General features: G+C 34.5%; 1 protein-coding gene across 2 annotated transcripts in view; it reads right to left on the reverse strand.

Annotated features, from left to right (window-relative positions):
* The window catches only part of LOC149776255 (von Willebrand factor D and EGF domain-containing protein-like), a 55,298-nt gene extending 42,296 nt beyond the window's left edge, over positions 1–13,002 (reverse strand). For both annotated transcript variants that reach the window (XM_089942309.1, XM_089942310.1), the window contains exons 1-4: positions 12,907–13,002; positions 11,064–11,420; positions 10,511–10,596; positions 6,173–6,236 (exon numbers count right to left, since the gene is read on the reverse strand). In XM_089942309.1, coding sequence (XP_089798435.1) covers positions 6,173–6,236; positions 10,511–10,596; positions 11,064–11,420; positions 12,907–12,942 — 543 coding nt within the window. In that variant the 5' untranslated portion in view covers positions 12,943–13,002. The remainder of the gene's footprint in view (positions 1–6,172; positions 6,237–10,510; positions 10,597–11,063; positions 11,421–12,906) is intronic.
* Between the last annotated feature and the right edge of the window lie 12,977 nt (positions 13,003–25,979).

Genomic DNA, 25,979 nt, shown 5'->3' on the forward strand with positions numbered 1-25,979 from the left:
GCGAATTCGGCAATGTGAAGCGGGTTACTGTTGTGGACTGATTGTGGACGGAAAAAATGTATCAGGCTAGATCGATAATGTACAATTAAGGTATCAGCGAGCCAAGATATATATCCATAGCATTTTAAGTTGTAGTTCGGCGCGCGTTGGACCGTTAGTCAAATGATATTGGAGAAGTTCGAGCGTCTTAAGTTTCTCTGCGCTAAACGGTTGGCAGAAACTGTCCACATAAATTGTAATTGGCATCATAAACAATAATGTCGCACATGCATATATTATGATGTGACGCAGATTTCTCAGCATAACTTTACTACTTGGTACTAGATTTATTATCTTTCGTCGGAATAACTGGATCTGTATAGACAGACTGTAGTCGACGTGAACTAGGATGCATGTGATAATCAGGTCCTTGGTAGCTACAGATTTATTATTGTCATTCTCTCTGATAAATTGTTATTGTAGGAGGGCACATAGTATCGTATATTGGCTACTAACGGGCCTTTGGAGAAGATGTAATTGTTGTAGTTGTGATTAAAACAATGTCCTGTCACAAGCGGTAACTTGGCTTTAGCTCAGATCAGTTTGCAAAATTAAAGAGGGCACTACGGAATGATTGTGTAGACACTGAGATGCTTTCTCTGCCAAAGTTACCTGGGATTGTCCAGCTGTGGCCTACGCAAGCACAACTTGATCTGCTCAATACGGCCAATAAAATAATATTATCTATGACAGAGGTGGCACAACTGCAAAATAATAGGTTGAATTTTTTCATTACTCGCAGTAATTTACAGTGTTGTTAGTAGCTGAGGTTTGTGCCGTTGCAAAGGAGTCTGGATTAGAAAATGTTGGAATAGTTTAAAAGATTGAAATGCAGTTTTGGACCACATCGTAAACGAATAAAAGATGAAAAGGCCTTCGACTTCTTAGGATCATTTGCCGAATAACATGAGGTAAAGATCATGGACTACACACCACGACTCCCAAAAGGCATCGCCGTTTAGGATGTCATTGTGTCCATTGATGAATGCTGATTCACTCGATCTGGCAAATGAATTAAGTATTTTGGAGGTTTTAGTTTAAGATATGCACTTGCCTTGCAACACAGAAACCGGGATTGCTAACCTGTATTATCAACAGGGACTGGGAACACATTAAGTCATATATATGACAAAACCTCAACAACTATTGTATTTTGATTGCAGGCTTACATCACCAATTGATGTTGTTGATGATTTACCTACGATCTTTTATTTAATGTTGCAGTTGGAAACTACGCTGCATGGCTTTATAAGTGGACATCACACCGTTGACATATTGCGAACACTCGAGGGTTCACCAACACGGCATGCACCTAGAAACTAGGCTTAATTGTATACAAAATGCCTATTAATATTTACGGACGTTACTCATCCCGACTCAGATCTGAGCATGTTTGCCATCAAAGCTGATTTTACTGAGTTTTCCAACCGGATTGGTGTTGACGTCGACCCGAATGAACTTGTGATTTTCAAAGATTTGACTGGAAAACATAACACGTTTAAGATGGACATTCAATATGTTGTTTGGAAGCTGCAAGGAGCTATTGCAAAACACTTGGCCGAAATCAATGAAATCGGAAGAATGAGATCAAACGTTAAAACGTCTGCTCACACGATGAATTGAGACCTTCTTATAAAGGGACATGTAATTCAACTGATTCAAGAGACCATTGATGATGCTGATACTGCAACAATAGTATGTCGATGTAAAGATGATAGAAATGCTCCAATGACCACATATAGTAACCTCGTGCAGATATGTTGAAGATATATTAACCAAAATAAAGAGAAGAAAGCCCTAATTTATTAATATTATCAGATCTTGGACATGCTTTTAATCATCTTGAAATTGGCTTTGACAAATCTAAACCTCCCATAATAAAGGTGCGTGAGGCCGTAGAATATGTGTTAATTTTAAGCGGAAATAAAGGTTGGTGCTGTAGAATGGCGATACTGACAACAACAAAGTTGCGTCTTGACCTTCTCTTACCAATCACACATTTCGACAGACCGTACACAGCATTTGCAGAACATTTTACATATACAGTTCAACACCATCAGCCGCTGAAGATGAAATTCAATTCGATGGACCCAACCTTTATCCGGACGGATATTTATTTTTCTTTAGAGTTTGTTGTAATGCTAGGTTTACAACTTATACTAGATTGGATTTTGACCTCAGTTTTACACTAGCTGATTTTACAGCGTTAGATTAATTTTCACTGCCTAACGTTTAGCCACACCGCATGCACCTGCGTTTGAAGCGCGGTAAGGATTCGTAAAGTCATGGAATATAGAAGGGTTTTGACATATCTCAGCTAATAAAATCTAAACCTCTCATTGTAATGCTACTAAATTTGAATGTACATGTGTGGAGAAACCTTAAGCCCATTATATGTCAGTCATATTTTCCGATCGATTACTATAGTGCGTAAATTGCATGTGGTCATGCATTAAGCGAAAACACACACTTGAAAATTTCAAGGCCCGATTATTTAGCCTTAGCAAATACCATATATAGTAGGTTTTGTTGGTGTGGCAAACATTCAGGAGATGTCCCGTGAGGTAAAAACAAAACACGACAAGTGCGATAAACTGTAATGCCAACATTAGAGTAAGCAGTTTTTGCACGTTATAACATGGAAAGCTTTTGAGGTAAATGGTTAATACCTTGGCGACGTAAATAATCCAGTTTAGAATGACTATGTTTATATGCTTATTATCTGGTAGTTATCGACGCTAATCATTTGAATAAGCGACCAATAGACCGTTTCTTACCTTTTAGTAGATTTAATACCGGTGGTTTAATAACAGGCCTGAATACTATGTACAGTTATGCTATTTTACTGTATCCCATCAATTGATTAATGGCAAAACGGGAATTTTCACTACGTGTTAGAGTAACATTTTGACATTGTTCAACAAATTAGTTTGACAGCTTTGCAGATGATGTGTATTGCATTTCACGTGCAAATGATTATCTAGTTGGTTACATATCTGTCTGAATAATGTACGCTCCAGACCAACAGAAACATAGCCTCCCTCTTTCTGATTTTTTCCTTCTCACCGTCTTTCTCTGGATCATTATGACGTTTAGGCGTTAATGCTTATAAATGCAACTTGTAAATTATTTATACAATTTATTTGATACTGGAGATAATGGCTTTAATCCTGACTCAGCAATGATCGGATAGAAAATATTTTTATTTTCCACCTGCAGCGCATGGTTATGAAACCTTGTATAGCAACAGCCCTTAGAACATACTTATATTAGAGAGAGGCATCGTTTCCGCATGAATATGCAAAGACTATCTAGAGGCTCAATAATTAAGGTTGTACGGAGTATGCAGATTGTTTTATCCATTGCAGACTACATATATCTAAATACTTTGCAGCCAATTTTGCATAGCAATTACTTTTACTCCGCTTTTTCAACTATCAAATTCCAAGACCTGAAATAAAACAAATTCATCCATACGACTGATAAAACTTGCTCCATAAAGATTCGCCCTGTTCATCGCGGGACTTTATCGAAAAGATATGGTGGTGGATGCATCCAGGTTAAACGATGGTTGATGTGGCCCTCTAAGACCCGGTGTTGATTCTTTATGTGGGTCGAATGAAACATTCTAAAATCTTTATCATAATATCCATTCTCCATATATAATTTCACCTCATATTATCACAAATCATACCATATGATCCAAAGATTCCACTTACCGTTGTGCTTGATGCCCATTGGTAAGTTTCCATATGTCTTGATTTATGTATGAGGAATCCTGCTCAATTATGTATTAAGATGAGATTTAATCGCAGAGTCGCAATTACGATGTGTCTTATAAACGCATACACTTATGACGACAACTAGAGTCCATCATTTTGAGGAAATAGGCATTTAGTCGAGAATGTATGCGGTTGGTGTCTGCATGCAAGGCGATGTGTACCGTGAGAAGCAGAGGCTCGGATTCGATTTGCAGAAAGGGACAAATACACAGTAATTAATCCAGTATGGTAATATTCTTTTTCAATAAACAGTTTAATTCTCCTTATGTATGGTCAAAGGATATATATATAGAGAGAAAACCTGCTATTGTAATGTTTTGGGTCATACATGGGCTAAATCATTACCACACACAATTATCAAATTTCTCAAATTAACGACGCTTGTTTGCATTAAATTCATTCTTGTGTGGTTCGATTTTCTTTAGAATATCTGTGACATTAGATGTTCTTATGCCATATTTTCCCATAGTTTCTTTAATGAAGTTTTGTCACAGTCGTACTCATTGATCAGACATTTTTCATGTGCGAATTGTTTACTCCTACAACGCGTAGCGTTTTGCTATGACATATGGACATGTGCGTGAAGACAAATCACATTCAGTGTTACCCAAAACAAACATATAACCGTTGTTACACATTTAATATCAAATGAGTGAATCGAGCTTTTAGAACATTGTTTTGTCCGTCGCCGTCGGCAAAACATCAAAACGCAATGCCATATTCCAAATTTATAAAGCTTTTAAATTTTGTTATAAAAACTCAAACACAAGATAATCTAAAGACCGTACATGCATGTAAATATTATAAATTGCAGATAATAAATATATAATCATTAACTTATTTAAACGGCCTACCTAAAAGAGTTTAGCTAAGCTAGTTCTCCTTAAAACTGGCTCTTTTGTATCGAAAGACTTCAGAGTAGCCCATTGTTCACCCATATTTGTGTCAGCGCGCATGTGGAATATTGGTTAAACATCGCGAGCTCTTGGAACATTTTTCAGATATTTGTCCTACAAGTAAGCCTAACACATTGCATGATTACCGTAAATAATCTGTTACAGCGTATGAAATTAGCAGCTCAGATACATTTCAGAGTTTAAATGGAGTTTCTGTTTTAATGGCTTTGCAGCGTACTTTGAAATTTGGGATCGAAATTCGTTTTCAGTATTCTGCGTTGAGAGGCTTCGGCTCGCTGGGCAAAAATGATGATATTAAGGGAGAATCATTTTGGAACTTCAAATGAATGTCTATCTAGAAGTAACTCCGGTATACTGATCATTCGGTTTAATATATATATATATATATATATATATATATATATATATATATATATATATATATATATATATATATATATATATATATATCTGCCAAGATCGTCCGTTAGCTTGTTCACCATGTACGCCGACAGATTGAAAGAATAATAACGAAGACAGGTAATGATACATATAACATATTTCCAAGGCATTTTCTTCAACTTATAAAGTTTAGTGATCTAAATGTTTTGCAGTATAGAGTAGATAATAACAATGTTCATGGTAGAGGGACCGAGTTTGTTCCATACATATGGATTCCTTAAAAGTGGATAAATAATCTTGTTTTGCTTTATTGTACAAGGAAAAATAGTTAGAACCAGGAGATGAACGTTTCGCACCTGCCAGACGAAATACATGAATCATACTTGACGGCAGACATCGGGGATGCTGCCATGTTTACTTACATTTAATTAGTAGGACATGTTGGATTTCGAAACGACCTTTGAACACATTCCGCTGTTTGAAAAGGTAATTTTCTTCAGCCAAGTAGCTTAACTAATGCAAGAAAAGTGGGCAACTTACAATTATATTTCCTATACATAAACAAGGATGGTACACAACAAAGGAAATGGTATAATTATTTTGGGAACGTAAATGTGAGAAAATTTAACGGAATTTAAATGAAGCCATTACGATGAATATAAATATGAACGTTAAATATGAATATGTTTTTTGTTTCTGATACAAACATTAAACTGTTTTTATTAGATATTGCTAGTTAGGATCTAAAAGAGCGTCTGGTGTTATAAGAAATGTCTTCCATATGTTTGGAAATCTACACAGCAATTTAATAATATACTCCATGACCTTACACATTTCAAAATTGCCAACTTCACGGAATAATCAGACATAAATAATTATCTTATACGTGTAAACAAATATGGTCATCGAAAATATTAACATTTTTGATCCAGGCTTACAGGATACTGAAAATAGTCAGATTTGAGTGTTTGCCTGTTATGAAATACATGTTGTATCAGCACAACCCTGTGATACTAAGGATGATAATTTTAATAGAACCGTACTTATTTTTACCTGTACAGGTTTTACTGTATGTTGATAAAGAATGTACGTTCCCCCGTTCTGGTTCTCGTAATGACTGCAACAAAGTAAAGCATATAATGATATAGAGCATACTTCTCGCATTTCGGACATGATATTATCTGTTATAATGTATATACTGTATCATAGTGATATTTAAAACTGTAGACTCTTTTACCCATGGGCTTCACCCATTCATAAATAAATTAATATATCGTAAAATTGTTGAATAATACAATTCCATCTCTTTCAATATATTTACTTATCTAAACATACGTGAACACGTATACTAGAAATGTATTTTTTTTAGTAAAGTTAAACTTACGAGACATCTGGAACAATGAAGACAATTAACGTCGTAATATAATCAGTCTTAATTTGTTATACATGCTAAACATGACACAAAGATACAATGTATTGAATTTGACGATTTGTACAGAGGCAATATGCAAACAACATGGCGATATCTAGAGATAATGCATATTTTTCATAAGATTGAACGGGATCAATTATCTAAAAGCTAGTTAATGCTAGTTGTACCAAAGAAAAACAGTCACGACATTGTTACATTTTGTTTTCAAACATTACAAACGATGTAGTCTAATAATTCAGAGACGATTTACATATTGTTTTCACAAAGGATAACATTAAAGGTGGAAGCGACAGCTCCGGTTTAAAAATGAGTAAAACAATGCACAATGCAGAGTAAATTATGTACTTGCGATTTGTAAGTCAGCACATTTGTAATCGTCTTAGTAAAAAGGATATATTGAAGATCGCGTAAATTCTACAACGACTTGAGAGAACAATTTTAGCATTTACGGGACAATCGTATGATCTATCAGACAACACCTTGTCTCAGTGTATGAGGCACATGTAGCTGTTTTAGGATCAGACACAGGAATGGTAAACGCGGACAAAAACATGAAATAATTCGTACGTTTCAACGAGTTCAGAATGCATTGTAAAACTGTTAATTAAAAGTTCCTGCTGTAGCTGAATATTTTACTGGTTTGTCTTAAAACACGTACAGGCAAACTATTAAACATAACTTTTTATCTGGTTATTTTCATTTCATCTTAAATGACTCTCACATATTTTCATTTAGGTCAAAGAAGTAAGGAAACAATTTCAATCGCATGGATGAACATATTGTGTTCCTGGACAACAGATACAACAACTAAATTTAAAACGAAGAATTAATACGTCAAAATAAAAGGCATATTTTGGAAACATTTACGATTCTGAACTAAAAGAGATACTACTTAAAATCAGGATTTTAATTTTAGGTGATTCATTTGTTTAATACCCATATATGTTTTAAGAAAGAGTAAATAGAGAGCACGTTCTACGAGCAAGAGTTCTATAAATATGACAAACATGGTTATTTATTAAAAAAAAGTTGCAACTATTCAAGAAAACAGATGCATATAAAAGCCATGTAGCAATAAAATATAATAAATCTGATGAATTGTTCAACACTTGGGAATAGCTTAAAACAATATGCCATGAAAATAAATGATGCAAAAAGTTACTACTTTCTTTACAAGACAATTACCAAAACACGCAGAATCCATTAAAGTATACAAGAATCCTAATAATGATATTACTAAGAAATTCTAGTAGTTTTCTATTATGAAATTTTCATAATCTGCCACGGTTTAAATTACACCCATTTAAAGTCAGCTGCGATCAAATTTCCGAAATCATTTTGTCTTAAAAGTCGATGGGCTAGATTGAATTAATTACCATTTTGGAAACATCGTGCTGACCATTTCCGAATGCATTCACTATGTTATACAAACCAATTCCTTTCAATACCAATGGTAATCTGTTGAAGTCAAACCTCTTTTCAAAGCAGGACCTAGAGACGTTGTATCACACTTTAGAACAATTACCGCCTTTCCGAAACTACAAACTATATGCACCACATCTATGTGTACATTTCTTTATATTTTTACCTCTCCACAATTATATTTCCAAACTACAATCAGGATTATTAAAATTAAATTATTTTTACACTGCTTTAATACACAATACTACTTCTCTCTATCTGGAAAAAGTAACGAAATCTAATTTTTTTATTATTGATAGATGTTAGTAAAAAGGTTGGAGCTGGTCAATCACAAAATTTGACTACTTAATCTTGGAATTTTTCTTTTTAGCACATGTTAAGCCCATGTTTTTCTCACGTGCTTTGTTATTGGTACATCTGAAAGGACTTGTTTAATGGACTTTTAAGCGATCCTTCCCAAGATACAGTCAAAATTCCTCCAAAGTTAGTTAAAGTTCTAGACCATTATTCTGCAAGTTATGCATGAGCTTCCTTGCTATCTGACAATCCTGATATGTTTATGAATGTATGATTCAAGCTAAACTCACCAATATCGACTTGGTGTACTACCAATGCTGTGATAGATTATATTAAAAAATCAAATCGGTAGTAAACATAATCCTCTTCAAACTATTTCCTTCCAATATAATTAGGTACATTTTACGACCAAATTAAAAAATTTATTATGATAACGTTTAATTGGATTAATGTTGCATATGTGCGGACAATAACACTAAATTAAATGCATGAACAAGATCTCACTATAACTATTTAAGACAAAATATATGCGACATCCAGTAAAACTTTGTTCGAAAATGTCAAATGGTTGCCATTGAAAAATAGAATTAAATACAGTGAATCAACCATCATACGCAATTTAAAACTGTATGGCATGCATTATTAGAATACATTTGTACTCCAGAGCCCGAAGTGCTGAGTCGAATAAATAACAACTAAGTACCCCAAAACACAAGAATGAAATGATTACATAGGTTTGCCTACAATGAAGAAGATCTTACCTAATGACGCTAAAGTATAAAACAACCAAGATTGCTTATAAACACAAACAAAACTTTCTTTTAAGTGAAGTTAATAATTGCGTATTTTATGTCAACAATGACGTATTTTATTGCCTTCAGTATTTCACACCCCTTCTCTTATGCAGCTCAAGAGTTTTCTTGTACATAATGTGAATACTGTTAAGCTTTAATGAATGACGATCCTTTGTAAAACAAACACTGGACTCAATAGTACTTCAGGAATAAAAATTATTATTATTATTATTATTATTATTATCCATGAAAAATATTTTGTCTAATAATTTATTATCATGTATATAAAAAATTCAGTTATTATTTTCTATATATGCTGTGGTCCTTCAGTTGTGTTTATCAGTGACGATGCTAATCTTGAAAGTATTATTTTTAACACAGAAATTGCATCTTAATCATTACTTCTAACGTATTGACCTATAATGAATATGTTTTTGCCTTTCTATTTAAGTTCCGATAACAGGCTTGATACCAAATGGATAAAATCTTTCATAAACATTTAGTGATACAAAATCAAAAACTCATCTGTATTTTACCTTTGGACTTTGATATTTACTGAAGCCACTGTAAAATCGATACAAATGGATATGTTGTGATAATATCTCACTTTTATCTATTCATCCCTTTTATACTTTTTAAACGAATGAAAAAGGTTTGAAATTTTTCTCACATGCTTTTTTGTATTGGGCATTGGGTATAAAAGTGCTTGTTATGATTTGTTTATATAAAAACGTTTAAAAAGTTGTGGATTAGAAAGAAATACATGCATACGCACACACCCATATACATACATACATACATACATACATACATACATACATACATACGTACATACATGCATACATACATACATGCATGCATATATACATATAGATAGATAGATAGATAGATAGACGGATAGACAGATAGACATAACAAATTTATAACAGCGTAACTACTTAATAGCTTCCCAATGATTTAAACTAAGCAAGCTCAGCTCTCCATTAAAAGGATGAACATTTACATCTACAAAACAGACACTAAAAGCAACCGTTCAGAGACATTCTCTACTCCTATATGCTTGAATGACGGAGAAATCTCCAAACAAGGGATAACAATATCGATGAAAGAAAGAAGCAAAACTTTAAATCTATTTTCATTCTTGTCTTGTGCTGCTGGGACCATAACAAAGCTGAGTAAAACGATTAAAAAAGGCAATGAAGGAGATGAATCTTTTTCATCTTTGGCTGAAATTTAAGTTTCTCTTCCTCATATATTTTCCTATGAACTACAATTATACAGTTTCTAAACTGATATAATAATAAAAATAATAATAATAATAATAATACTAATAATAATAATAATCAAAAGAACAAGGGCAAGCAAAAGAACAAAATAAATATTACTACTTCTCTGCTACTGTTAATGTTACTACTACTACTATTAATATCAATATCAAAAACATACCGGCCGTCAAATGTTAACATATGGGGATCGCAGACCGCATGACATTCCTTGCCCCTCAGAATGGATGTGTCAGTGTTAACTCCAATCTTAAACATAAAAATATCCTACTTCATAATTATTTTTCGCATTCCTTTATTTTTGTTCATATGCATTTCGTTTACTTTTCAAATTAATTGGTGTTAGCTTTTAAAATGAATTGATCTAGTTTTTCAGTGCCTTGTGAGACAGCAGTAAAATGAATAATTAACTTATTTGAAACAGAAAATGTATCAATTGGGAGAAATTATTTCTGTATTTTCATTTTAGTAATTCGTTGTAACGTGATTGAACATTTAGTATTATGATGCAATCAAGTTTAATTTCAGAAAAGTATTGAAATTTATACTTTATGATAATTTGTTGCACCAGTTTTAGGGACATATGCATGTTGGTTATTTCTATTGGCATAAGTATAGATCTTCTTGATGTTGCTGCTTAAATTCGGAGCAAGTTATAAGCAATCTAAACTATTGAATTTTGTAATAAATTAATAGTAATCCGATAAAATAGTTACCTTAATTTTTCTAGGGAGCATGTAATTTTGAAATAGTGTATGGTGTACAAAATTCGGGCTGGTTTTTAATATAATATTATATGTTCTGGATAAACTCTGCAGATTCTGTCCGTGTTGTGTGCTGATTCTGATAGGATATGTTTCATTCCACTTCTGAGAACTTATTCGAATCCCACAATGAGAAATCGCCACTGCAGCTGGAAATAAACAGCTATCTGCCCCTTGCTCAGCATAAAACATATCCACATGTAAGAAACAGTCCTTATTTGGATCCATGCATGCAAAAGGTATATTGGACCGTATCTTCAGCAGCGCCTCGTCCGAATTTCTGATTACTATAGGATCTTCGGATATCACCTGTTTTATTAACGAAAAGATTTATAATCGCGAGTGCTACATATATGGATTGTCAGAGAGTTGATATATTTGCGTTTAATCCATATTTTAAGTCTTTGTTACAGAATAATTTGGTGCAGTTTTTCACCGTTAAATATTATTTTCAAATACATCCTTTGAATCGCATATGGTAATAGCATGCATGCCAAACACAAAACAAGAATGCAATGGGTCCTATACTAAAGAATAAATTTGCAAAAATTATTATCGGACTATTGTTTAAAGTAAAGATTCTACTAAATATCCAAGCAATCCATGACCAAAAGCCTCAGATGGGTCCAAGTGCGTTGTCCTGTTTGACATCTACCTATTAGGCAATGGAAGATCAGTTAAACAATTAATCTTTTCTAGTACGATGTTTTCTTAACGTAGTTGGATGACCGGCTGGTTGGGTTGTTTAACGACACTTTGAACACATAAGTGATTATATCACGCAGATGAAATGGGAGCTATGTGTATTTCCAAAACTACACCAACGCGCTTCCAACTGAGCTACAGTGACAACACAGATTTCCAAACTTTGGAAATGGCGGCCATAGTGGAAGGCATGTCATGTTATATGCTAAGTAGCCAAATTTGAAACGCATTTATGCCAGAATGATCTATGACCAGTATAGTGTATATTGTTCATACAGGTCTTGAGAACAACCTGAGAAAAGGAACTGTTCCCGGACGACAAACGACGTATGAGGAACCATGCCAAAGTTCACTTGACATTGATTTACAGCATCTGAAGAGTTGTCAGTAGAAAAAATTAAACCTGGACCACTATTCCAATATCATAAAGTTCATAGAGACCCTAAACGGTTGGAGAGTTGTGCTCTAGCAGATATAAAGATAGCTATATTCTCCATATTATATACAGGGATATAAAAATAACATAAGTTTCGGAGAAATCAAAACAAAGAAAACCAAAACAAAAGAAGAATAACAAATATCGGATTGTCACTGAGAATCAAAATACGCATCTGCATGTGATGGTGCCGAATTACTCTAATATCAAACCAATCCGTTATAAACCTAAACACAAGTTGTGCAGTTTAGATAAAAACAACAATCTTTTAGTGCACTATCTTGAAAAAGAACAAACCTTTCTCAGTGTCAGCGTGGAATTATATTTGGTACATCCTTAAGTGATGGTAAATACAAACAATTCGCCCGAAAGCAAGCTGAGAGACCGATTTGTACACACAATCTTGAGTTCTAGGGATGGATGGGTAGGACTGATTCTATGTTACATCTAATTCGAGGCGGCAGACATAAAGTCACTTTATTTTTATTTTTTTATTTTGCTTTCTACCTCAAATCCAAATGATAAAGTCCCATTTATTTAGCTATAAACATTTTGTTTGTGAACGTAAATAAACGATAATATATTGAGCTCCTTAGTACAGGCAGATGATGGAAACAATGTTTTAATCAAGTGTCCGGATAATTAAATAATTACCAAAATTCCAGCAAAGAATGGATCACTCTCCCTCATCACATTGAATTTGATTGATGTGACAGAACAAAAATACTGAAATAATAAAATAGCATTGGTCTAAACCGTTTGCTTCCAATATTGATGACGTGCAATATGATAAAGCGCTTCAAACAAAAAGTAGATCAATTAATTTAAACTCATCACTGTTTGAACAAGGAGTGGAGACACATATTACGTCAGTATGATTTGGGTACTTTTAACACGCTTTTAACTTGTAATTTCAATTACGCAAATATATAGGATTTAGTATCAATACTAAAATCAGTTACAAAAATGATTAACTTCAAACGTTCGAAAGTATAATCATGAATATGTTATGTAGAATTACCGTTGTCCCCAAAGACATGTAAATCTCAGACAAGGATGTAACTGATCTGAATTCCGCCTCTGTAGAATACACGGTCTGTGTTAATTTTATGATTGTTCCTGCCTCGATTCTTTCTCTATGCCACGTGACTTTGTACGAATCCGATCGGTCAGTCAGTGGTTGAAAGCCACAATAAAAAACAAGCCGACCCCCACCACTCGCCAGGAGTTCAATTGTGGGTTGGACAACGGGTTTGGTGAACAATGCAGCTGTAGGGGCAGGCGATGTTGTTGCAATTGCTATCGGAACAAAATAAAACACAATACAATATTGACATAATGGACAAACGTTTGTAAATAAGAATGTATTAAAACGCAAGAACATGTTCAGGATCCAATGAGACTGATTATCCATTTTCGAAACTTTACACTAGTCTCTACCTTTCAATTTGGCAGTTAACCCTATTAAATTACACATCAGCGTCAGCTCCAAATCAATATTAATATACAGTATTTTTTATTATGAGGGTTTGAGCTCTTTGATTCATACATGATTGTCATTTAAAGGATTCTGAAAAACGTCTTTATTTTCAAATATGATATCTATCAAACGTATTAGCTTGGAGATGTGGATTATCAAACAGATGTAACGTTCCAATGCATGGAAATGAAGACATTTTTTTTAACAAATGGATTAGAAACATTTATTGTGGAAGGTTGTCGAAGACTATTGTTTTTGAAAAAAAAAAAGAATTTCTAATTATGTCCTAAATAGGCACGATATTCTGATTCGTAATTGTATTGATAATGCAGACGTTCGTATGCCCTCCACTAGAGACATTTTCAGCGTGATTGAAAACTCCACATAAAGCTAAACGTCCGAAACTTGTGTAGCTTCATCAGGTATAGAGTCGGTCGCATAGGACCCCAAAGATACACTAATCTGTGTCTCCACCATCAGAGCTTAAAGTGTGGATATATTTACTTTTCCATCGTTTGATATTCTTGATTTCTTATTTTCCTTATTCGCGTACAATGCCTAATTAAAGTTTTGTATAATGCATAGCTCTCGACCAATTAGCGACGTGCATAAATAAGAACCAATCAAAAGTGTTCTATGTCAGCTTACTTATATGTTTCATGGCCAGTTATTGAAGGAAACTCGCAACTTTACTTACCTGTTTATATATATATATATATATATATATATATATATATATATATATATATATATATATATATATATATATATATATATATATATTGGTGTGTGTGTGTGTGTGTGTGTTGGTGTGTGTGTGTATGTGTGTGAATTAAATATTCAAGAAGTATCATGTCAAATTGTATTATCTTGCCAATTTAATAGTTAGTTTGAAATTATTACCAGAAAAATGATTCACCTATTGATCGAAAATGTTTTAATTGACTTCCATATTTCATGCGCTGTTCTCAATGTGCGATTGTTTCATTTTGCAAGCTGGTTTTATTGAACTTCTATATCGTAGAAAGAAAACAACATTGATGTCAGAGCACAGAATATTCAAAGAACATTTTGGAAGACATCAACCGTATCCCGGTAGGAAAAGTATCAAAAATATATTTAAATATTTGCTACAGTTCCCTATGTAAATAATTATTTATCTCTTTAACCATTTTTCAAATGATAACGTTAGATAAACATACCATTTTGCAACTACGCAGCAGTTAATAACTTAAGCAATCTATTAGGAAAAAGAAACATTGCTTTGTGTTTCTTCGTTTTCGCTTATAACAGAACCAATGTTTTGAAACAATGTTGGTTTTGTTCGTATCAAATTGTATTGTTACCCTCTTAAGCAGCGAATTTGTACATTATATTATAAATATTAAGTTTTACAGAAAAATATATAATTCGTCTCTTCATGTCGCGGGTTCTATACCCATCCGGATCATTCAGAGACGGCTGCCTCTGTGTCCTTTCAGGCAAGCACTTATCCCCATTTTATCTGCGCGATATAGTAATTAATATGTTAAAATGTTGCTGGAACTAAATAGGACAACATCAACAGCAACCAAATAAAATTAAGGCATCTTTTCATCTACTATATATGAGTTTTCGTCTGAGATAAAATATAAATGAAATTGTGAAAAATGTAGAAATAATTTCACTCTCCTGTGTCGATAACTTGCAATATTCATTCTTTTAGGGGCAAGTTTTACGACCAGCGTATAGTTATATGACGTTCGATATTTAAATGCGGGCGCAGCAGAGGATAAAACAGTATACATTTTTATGTTTCTATTGTTTTTAATCTGTATTATGCAACCTCATAAATATTCTATCATATAATTGAAGCATTCTCCTTGATACATAATTTCAATTGAAAACGTACAATGTTGAGTTCATGCATACAGAAACAACTCAAAATTACGAGATCATAATAATGAAGAACGACCTACGTGTTGTAAAAGTATAAGATATGTTAACGCCGAGATCTTCGTTTCGGTATACCATGCTGAATCTTGCAGTGTACGTCTTCCCCTCGCCTAGCTCGAGGACATCGATAAAATGTGATTGTTTAGTCACTCTGTATTTTGTTCCGGTCTCGACGATCTCTATCAAAATGTCAGTCTCCCCGTAGCAGGAATCGGGCAGTTCCCAGTTAAGACGAACCCCATTTGGCTCTTCGTTCGACGTCGTAATATTTATAGTCGTGGGAGCTTGTATATTAGAAATCAAGCATACATACTCTATCGTATGATAAATTTATCTGCTACAAATATTAGATTATATTTCCAATTTATATAAGCAGTTTTAGTATCCGTGAGGTAATGCACATTGTTACAGTAATGAATTAAAATAATTGCCGCGCACATATAATAAGACTAAAATTGTATTTTTAATTTGAGATCAACAAACGCTGATCATGAAATCGAGTTTGAGATTAGTTTAATTTAACAAAGAAAAATTTTGCTTCAAAAATAATGTATTTTGCTATTGGTTGACATAAAACCATCTTTACATTTTATTCTAAATTTAAAATTTGTCTTCTGCTCATTACTTACTCATTGTCAGCCCACTTAGTCTATCTAATTCTTTCACCTGTGAAATAAAAGTATATCAGTTAAAAGCTAAAGATGGAGAGGAAGTCCGATTTTGTCATCTACACTAACAGTGATTGCAAATATTAATCTATGCAAGAGATTTTCATGTAATATATTTAAATAAATACGGTAAAGAAATTCATCTGGTGCATATTTTATCATTACATTACTCCATATATATGAGGCTATTAAAATAAGTTCGAGAGAATGTTTGTATACAGACACCTAACAAAATTAGTGTCACTCATCATAGAACTTACCTCTTGTGAAAACTTTCTTGACATGCCAGCCATGTTTTTCACCAAGATTTGAATAGTCATCACAGCAGATTTTAGTATATCGGGTTTGTCGAGAAACCAGCAATTGTTAATATCCAAGACCTGATTTGCCTTGAAACAAATGTTGTCCACACACCTGCACTCGGGGTCAGTTAGACACGCAGTCAAGCCCTTAAAAGAAAACAGATTTTTAAAAGAGAATAAGTTTAAAAGCGTAAGTAATGCGGAGAAAATCTTTAACTTGAAGAATTTTTATGCTTTTGGTTGCACATTTTGTGTAGGTTAAAAATACGTTGCTTAATAGTAAAGTAACAAATTCTCCAACCAAAAACCCAAAATTTCCCTTTAAAATTAATGAAATTTCAATTATCGACTCATTAGTTACATTTACCAATAAATCGGTTGGCTATTATGTGTAACGAGCCGATCAGATTCTGGTAGAGAACTGTATTGATTGCAGGTTCATTTCAGTTCAACTTACGGATTGTGTGCAGTGTGAGGTCACAAATTGTTAAACAAAAACTTAAAAGAGTTAATGTTGGCCAGTTTTAATTACTTCCAAGCAGGACTATAAAATAATGATTTATCTTGTGTGCTGCGTCAAACCAGGAGGTGACAAGAAGAGCTTTTGTCGCGGCTGTACTGCTCGTTGTAATTTGTTCCCATGCATATATTTTAGCAATATAATCATACTAAGTTTTAAATGAGGAAGTATGCATGGTATTATGCAATCTTTCGGGGCAATCGGGACGTACAGCTAGCGAGCGCTTGAGAGCGAATATTAAGAGTATTTCTCTCAATACCTTATTGACTGTGGACAGACACAGCAGTAGTAGCTTCAACACACGACCCTTAGACTACTAGTCAGATACTCTACCAACTGAGCTAACGCATCTAATGAAACAACTAACATTTCTAAAAATCAAATTACTTAACTGGTTATTAAATCAATTTCATTTGAAAAGCTCTGGGATTATGGAATTGTTTTGTCTCTCCTTTGACTATATGCGTTTGTATGTGAAAAAGAAACAGTACTAACCACAATAAAATTAGCGTGAATCTTTCCTGTGTGTTTAACTTCTCCCGTGCTGTTTATGACAAGTTTGTACTCCAGCGTATAAACCCCACTGTCATCATCACTTGCCCGGAAGGTAAATCTGTGAAAAGGAAAGGTGGTGGTGGCACTTTTTATCAGTTGCAGCATTTATAGTTATGGTGTTTTTGTTCAATGAAACAGATGCTTAAGGTAGTAGTAGTAGTTGTTGTTTTAGTAGTTTAATATAAAAGACATTACGCTTGCCGTCTTGATTATGTAGGGTTAATGTCAGATGCTTTAGCGATTTGCTTAAACTTTTCATCAATGAACCATTGAACTGTCATCCTTTGCGATAATTTCTTCGGCATCTTTCTCGACTTCAACGTTAATTTAGAAAAAAAGAACCCCAATTTTATCTGATATGGACACAGCCAAATGAAAAGGTCCTTTACTCTGCTGCATATATTGTTCTTGAAAATAACGGTGCATCGTTCTCCTAAATAATGTTGGAATTGTCAGAGTTAAATATTGCCCGTTTCACGAGTAACAGTTTTTGTACCAATTTATATACCCTCTGATAATAATAATTGATTTGAATAAGATCCCTTACCTACTGCAATACTTGTATGTTCCGTTCTGGTAGTTTCTTTGAAACTCCGTGGTACCAACCAAAGGAGGTGTTGAATCTATCCGCAAATTTGTGAAGTCGTATGCATTATTTCCCATAACATCGTGGGCCCTTACCCACACTTTAAGTTTCCTGCCATAGACTAAAGATGCTTGAAATGTGTAATTCTCTGCTAAGGGCGATACATCTTTCCAGCCTGTTGCTGGCAATGTAGCAGAGTAGGTAAAATCCTCAATAACCTCAAATCGCACAATTCCATTAAAGTTTGTAATTTCACGCAATGATCGTCTTCCTTCTTCGTCATCTAGTCCTTTAAAGACGTATCTGTAATTTGTGAAATTTAAATCTTAGCATAAAGTTGAGAGTATGTTTTGAATGGATCCAGTTCCCTGTCCATGTTCAAGACTTAATTTTATTAGGCTGCTGATCGGGTTTTGAACTTTAAGGACATATCATATCTTTGCATGTTACATGTATTACGCATTAGCTAACAGAACTGAAACATAATTGATTAAGCTAATACTTTATTTCGTATTGCTTATGTTACTTAAACCAAAGATATATATATATATATATATATATATATATATATATATATATATATATATATATATATATATATATATATATATATATGTGTGTGTGTGTGTGTGTGTGTGTGTGTGTGTGTGTGTGTGTGTGTGTGTGCATCTTATATAGATTTAGCACAAATTCTAGCTATCGGTGTTGAGATCACAAAAATGCATAATTGTTCTTATAACATAGATGCAGTTATTGAGACTTGAAACAAAACTAACTTGCGCGAGCTTAAAAGTCCATCTTCTTCTACTTCCGTAAACTGTAATGGGTACATCTGTATTTGGTTAAGAAGTTTGTTTTCGCGATGAATTCTGTTTACAAAATGTCCACTCCAAACTACTGTCATAACATCAGAAGAAGCTTGCCACAAATATCCACTTTCATTAGTAGCTGTGGAGACATAGATCTTGTGTTCATCGCTGGTGTCAATTTCCACTGTAGACACATTGTCATAGAGGCACAGTCGACGGGCAATTTTTGAGTTGTTAGCCATGTCTCTAGCTTCCAGCAAAACTGAATACATGCCTGGTTCCTTTGGGGTGTACGTTACATAATGAGGCTCCGTCTCATCGATGAACTGTGTATGTATGGGTTTTAGGGGTTCCATTTCAACCAGTCTTGCATAGGGATCAGGGGACAGTTTAAAAATTTCAAGATAGTACTGCCACATACCAGATAAAGGATCACTCCAGCCTCCCCAGGAAATTTCGATTTGTTTCTTGAATAAAATACGAGTATGAGGTTAGAAGCAATGAAGGTTAATATCACAAATTCTTTAACATTAAACTGATACTATTAGACACGATCATTTGTCACTTTGGATATCCTTTGATATTTTGTGTTACAATACACATACTTTTTCCGGTGCATCTCTCTCTCACGTCCTGCTTTGCAATTTCTATATATCAGCATTGACTGAAGTCTCTTTCCTGATTGCATTAGTTTTACAAATGGTTGCTCTAAGTAGCTTACGTAACGACGATATTGGAGCACAGTTTTGTCCTTAACATCGCGTATAGAAAGATACGAGAACATTACAAATGTGAGACCAGCAAGACTTGCAGTAATTATAAACTTATTTGTAAGTACTAAAGTACTCATAATGTTTTGTATCATTAAAACCTGATTGATTTAAGCTAATGATCTTAATCCACGTCGCCTTCGAAGATGTATGTTTTTGTCATAATCATTTGATACAAGAAGCGATGGACTAAAATCCCGGCTCAAGGACCTTAAACAAAATCAGTTAAGAAAAAGCACCAGTAAGACCGAGTCGCTAACTGAAAATGAGAAATTCATTGTATGGAGTTCGGGTTTATTTGTCTCAACATTTGGGAAATATATAAAATTCAGCTAAAGATCAAGAACAACAAGGGGTGGTAACAGTGCTCATCTAGTACGTTATAAAAAATATGCCATATTTCTCTAATCATTACCTTGGTTATCAGTACCCAAAAGGAAATACTTTACCATTCCAGTTTAAATAGTCATCAACAAATACTCTCACTTTTAGAGTAAGTTCAGTGCAATTAGAGTCTCCTATAGCGGCCATACGTCCATGGATAGAGACGGTTCGAATGATCGAGAAAAAGGTTGGAGCTGCTGTTGCAATATCCTATAGTACAATATCAAATACTTTGAAATTCTGCTGAATAGTTATTGACAAAGTTTACAGAAAGCATCCATTGATTGAAGGTTTTCATTTTCTAAATTTGGCTGATCAGCTGTTATTATCAACAAAAGCACATTAATCACCTTCTGTTCAAGAACACTAAACTGAATTTGATGCCATTTGACAGAAAGCATCCCAATATACAGGGTACGGCGTTCAATTCTATAACCAGTTGGTAACCAGACAAAACCTCTTTTTCTACCGAAGAAACTACATCCACATTAAGATCGTTTGAAAGGCATTTCAATCTTCTCCAAAAACAATGCCAACCTTAGTTTGGATTGTCACGCCTAAGACTTCCCTAAATATTCAATCTAACAACCCATTAACGTCCTCAATGATATAGAATCAGGATTTTCTCATACAATCTGGAAACAAAATCTAGAGAATTAAACGGGTGCATAAAGCAGTCACATATGCCCGGCAGTAACCCCGTTTCTACATTGAAACTTACATCTATTGGCTTCAGATACTATAAACTGACATGTTTTATGTACGTGGCAAATTATGTGTAATTTAAACTCCACAAACAAACATAGATACGCTAAAAGTCATTACTGTGGAGTGGCTTCTTACATATGACAAACATTGCAGAGCTGAGGTGATGCTGAGCAAATCGTGTATACACCCACATACTTAATTTATGCACAAGTCTGGAATAAAGACCTTCCAGAGTGCATTCTCTGCCTGTATCCCATGACAACGAATTACAATCATGACAAATTTGTCGAATTTACATGCACCCTGTGGCAGAAAAGTTGTTTGATGTGAATTCACTTAGGAAACTGTATGATGATCCACTGTCAGAGAAACTATAAGACGTTTCAAGTGAATACTGTTTATGTAAACATTTTGTACCATATTTTAAAAAAGATATTATAATTGATTAATCTTTCTTCTTTGCATATCATTACAAGCACGATGTTGTAATGTTTTTAGCAATTTAAATTTCAGCAACGTTTCAAGGGGAGAGAAACAAATTAGAAAACCGTACAAAAGAGTTAATAATAATAAATATATTAGATAACTGATACAAATCTAATATTTGTGTTTGAAGGTGACTTTCCAAGATTTGTAATGAAACAACTTACATGTGCTTAGAAAACAAATTATAAGTTGTCGCTGTAAGTTAGGTTATTCATTATAGAGAAGCATAAAGCTTATCGGTTTAGAGTACTTTACATTGTTGAATTATCTAAGGTTAATGTATATAATTACTGCAAGTGTCTTGAACACTAATGACAGCCAACCATTCAACTGTAGGGATCTTTATGGACACACATATTGAGGCCAAACTATCAGGGTTCCTTGAATCCATAAAAGCCTGGGGGAGGTGGCACCATCCCCTTCCCCAGGAACAACTAGCAGGCTGCGATGCAGTCAGAAAAAAGTGGCACTTGCACAATTGTGCGCACGCCACTATAATTAAACTCAACAACAAAAAAACGTGTCTTGAAGTTACCCGGCATATGTTTGGGGGAGGGGTAAGTCTGTATTCAGAAAGGTGGGTGTAAGAAACTGGTCGATTTAACAAGCTCACAATCTGCGTTCCGTTTGCAAATGAAGAAAATGCCTCTCCCATGTAACTTTAATTACAACAGTTCACGTGTCCAAAAGAAGTTAAACAATCTAAAAATAAAGAGTTAAGCTCTACTGAATCGACATAGACAGATCGTCAGTACACGATTTCTTTAAGTAGGTCGCACTGTATTCCAGTGGACTGGACCTAATCTTATCACATTCCCAAATTGCCTTGATTCATTGTTTAAAGGGTGCAATTAAAAAGCTTTCTAAAATATGCGAATGAAAAGAAGTCATGTAATTAATACAAAACGATATGTGCTTTTTTCCAAGTTTTAGAAAAGAGGCTGCCATACGACATTGAACTTTTCATAAACAGTATCGAGCTCGTCCTTTACAATGGCTCTCGAAGTTTATATATACATTTCACTAAAGCATTTATAGCTGAGTTGGTAGTTATATCCGTACACATGAAGTTATGCTTGATATGCCAAGAACATATTTCGATGATGAACATATAAACATTCGAGTTTCAAAACACACCAATGCTTGCTGAGCCGTTATATATCTTATAGTTTTGAATGTTTGCGTTTCTTTAACAGGATATAAAATAGACGAAAATATATCATGTCCAGAACACATACATATATATATACAATGTCTGAAAAATTTATATGGTCATGGATATTTATAGGTCAAAAGATTTATTGCGTCAATGGGAATTCAACATGGGAATAGCACTTGGGGGTCATACGAGAATTGAACATGGGTGACATCACTGTATCGGACACAATTGTAAAAAATGGCCACATTTTTGCAAGTGGCTTACCTCGATCGGGCAGGACCTTACTAACAGTGTTCGAGTTGACCCCAATATGCGCTATTGTAGGTAGGTAGGCATGGAAAAGGCTATTTGAAATATGTATAGCGATAAAAAGATTCGTATGAAAAGAAGGATTTTATAGGGACAAAGGTTTATGGTGTCAAAAGGGTCTATAGGGTCAAAGAGGAAGGGTCAAGGTAAACAGCTGCAAAGTTTGAATTGTCAACGCACACGCACACACAAACACACACATATACATACAGACCTTGTGTTAGCTTAGAATTAAAATCAGATGAAATCTCATAAAATGTAATTTTCCTTACACCACGAGAATAATTACTACCCATCAAACTTCATAAACAATTCAACTTTCTTTACACACACTATCCAAAACGTCACGTGCTAGCTTATAGTGTAAGATTAGGAGATGAAAGCATTCAAAACATACTCCTACACAAATTATATACCATCCAACATATGATCAATTACACCATCTATACCATCCATTACCCCACACACTATCCCAAAACATCCTGTGTGAGCTAAGAATGTAAGACAAGGAGACGAAAGGAAACAAAACATACTCTCAAACACCTTTTATACCATCCAAAACCCCATAAAAATACAATCCATTACAGCGTCTATATCATCCATCACGTCACACACTATCCTCTTCCGCAAAAAGAACCTCATGTTTTAGCTGGAGTGAAAGAGAAGGAGATGAAAAGAAACACCGTTAAAATACTATCAATCATAATAACCATGCCAATCAACATCCCAGATACCATTCAACACCCTATACACACACTATCACAAGCGTCCTATGTTAGCTTAGAATATAAGAGAAGGAGATGAAATCGCACTAAATAATCTATCCCTTAATCCACAACAGTACTATCCATCACACAACTGTACCATCGAACATCTCAATATCATCTAACACCCCTTACACACGCTCACACACTCACACAAACCCACAAATAAACACAGACACAAACACACACACATTATCCAAAACTCTTCTATCCATCATTCTATGGTATGAGTCTGTGCGAGTGCAAGAATATACCTAAAGTATAAAAATATCAAAACACAACAATGATGGATTAATAGACTGACCACGTGTTTTCATAAAGCACGTAGGTGAAGGAAAACATCACTTCCATTTCAAATGAATTAAAACTTGACCCGGAGGGATAAAGAGAGGTGGAAGAGTATACATTCATGCAGTTTCAAATTTAACAGAGAACATTAGAAACAAAATTTCAATAATACATTTTTATTCATAAAAATAAATATCTTCAATACAACATGAACAAGTCAACACTTTTGTTTTCAAACAAGAACATAATTTACAAGGCTGGCAACGTTGTTGAGTCACACTCCACTTGCACCCATTTTCCTTTTTAGGCAATATATACCTAAGTTTCCTAGCTAAAGACAAGTGATAACCATATTATTCACAAAACCATCTTTCTACTTTATAATCGTTTCTGGAATAGTTACTATCAAAATACGTCAGTAAATGTTCTAAGGGATATCCAAGAATGCGTTGATGACAAAAATATACACAATATTGTCCACATACTACGGACATTATGTCCTGTAATTTCATATTATTGAATCAAGTTGTCTTTGCATTTATTCTCATACAGTCGATAATGTCTTCCAAAGGTGCTAATCCATCACAATCAAAATAGTGATTGTTGCCATCTACTTCCCATCAATGTTTTTAATCTTCAAAGTAGTCAATAGATGGAAGAACTGGTTGTACTAGTCCTTGTTCCACTTTATCCCAGTAAGTATAACATTTGTTTTCAAAAAGTCTGCCAACATCTTTCCTCAGATAATAATTAGCTAACAATTATCACCTAATGTTTTTACTTGCAAATGTATGTAAAGGCATCTGTATCCCCATATCAAAAGAGGTCCCACAGTCCAAAGAAGGATAAGATTTTTCCAGATATTCTAGCAGTCTAGAATCACTTCTCTCAAACTGTTGATGTCTATCTTATTATCGAGTATCTTTAAACTGAAATTCCACATTAAGTTGCAGGATTTTAGGGTGGAAATATCCCTCGTCGCATCCTTGGTCTGGAGAAAAATCAAAAGACCACAAAACATAACCTCTTGCATAATCGTCGTACGTAATGCCGTGGCTGTTGTTGGCATCTAACTGTTGGTGGCTTCTTACATGCATAAGTTCGACCTCAAGTAATTCTTTTCGTGAAACTTAGGTTCAAAGGTTCTTGTACAAGAGGTCTTGTCATATCCACTGTCTTCTATCTTTGACACGTCGTTCTGAATCCGAAAGGATTTTGAGTGCGCGTTCCCTTGAAGGCTGCATTGCGTACGATGACGACGATTAAAAGCTTGGGTAACTGTTCTTGGAAAAGATGATCTTTTATCTTGGATCGGAGTCCAGAGGCAATGGTGAAGGTTTTCTTTGCCACTCGTCGTATCAGGTACTTGGCGGATGTCGTTTCCAAATTTAGGTAACACTTCCGCGAGGCACACGTAGAGTCTGGCTTCATAGATTTTGGTTTGTTCTTGGTATCATCAGACATCAAATGCAAAGCGTCACTACTTCAGTTCAGTCTCAAACGGACATCCAATCCTTTTAACAAATACTTGTCTTGAAATCACATGTCCTAAAGCAAATGATGCTTGAGTTCTAAACTACGGAGCAGGTCGATTTTCTTTTGACGCTCGTTGAATCCCTCATTTTCGCCTTCTTTAATAGTGACCTTGTCGAACTCACCCCCCCCCCCCCCCGCCGTGTCAGGATCAATACCACGCAGGCGTATATACAGGTGTATTTGTCTTCCATACATCAAAATATTTTCTAGGTACGCTCGCTAAGGTTTAGTATCGATGCTGCTGCTGACCCGTTTGTTAGTCAACTACAAATCCATTTCGCTAAACAAGGAATGAATGAAATTGTTGCAGGGGGCTTATTTCTCATCAAAATCTAGATCGATTACTTTCGTACCGAGCGGTTGGAGCACTTTGTCTTTCAAGTACAAATAACTGCGATTCAGATCGATATCCTTTGATTCATTTCGATGGGTGCTGAAGCTGTTAGAGGGAAGACGGGATGAAATTCT

This window comes from Sinohyriopsis cumingii, chromosome 18, assembly GCF_028554795.1.
Source record: "Sinohyriopsis cumingii isolate HCF-2022 chromosome 18, ASM2855479v2, whole genome shotgun sequence".
In the NCBI taxonomy this organism is placed as follows: domain Eukaryota; kingdom Metazoa; phylum Mollusca; class Bivalvia; order Unionida; family Unionidae; genus Sinohyriopsis; species Sinohyriopsis cumingii.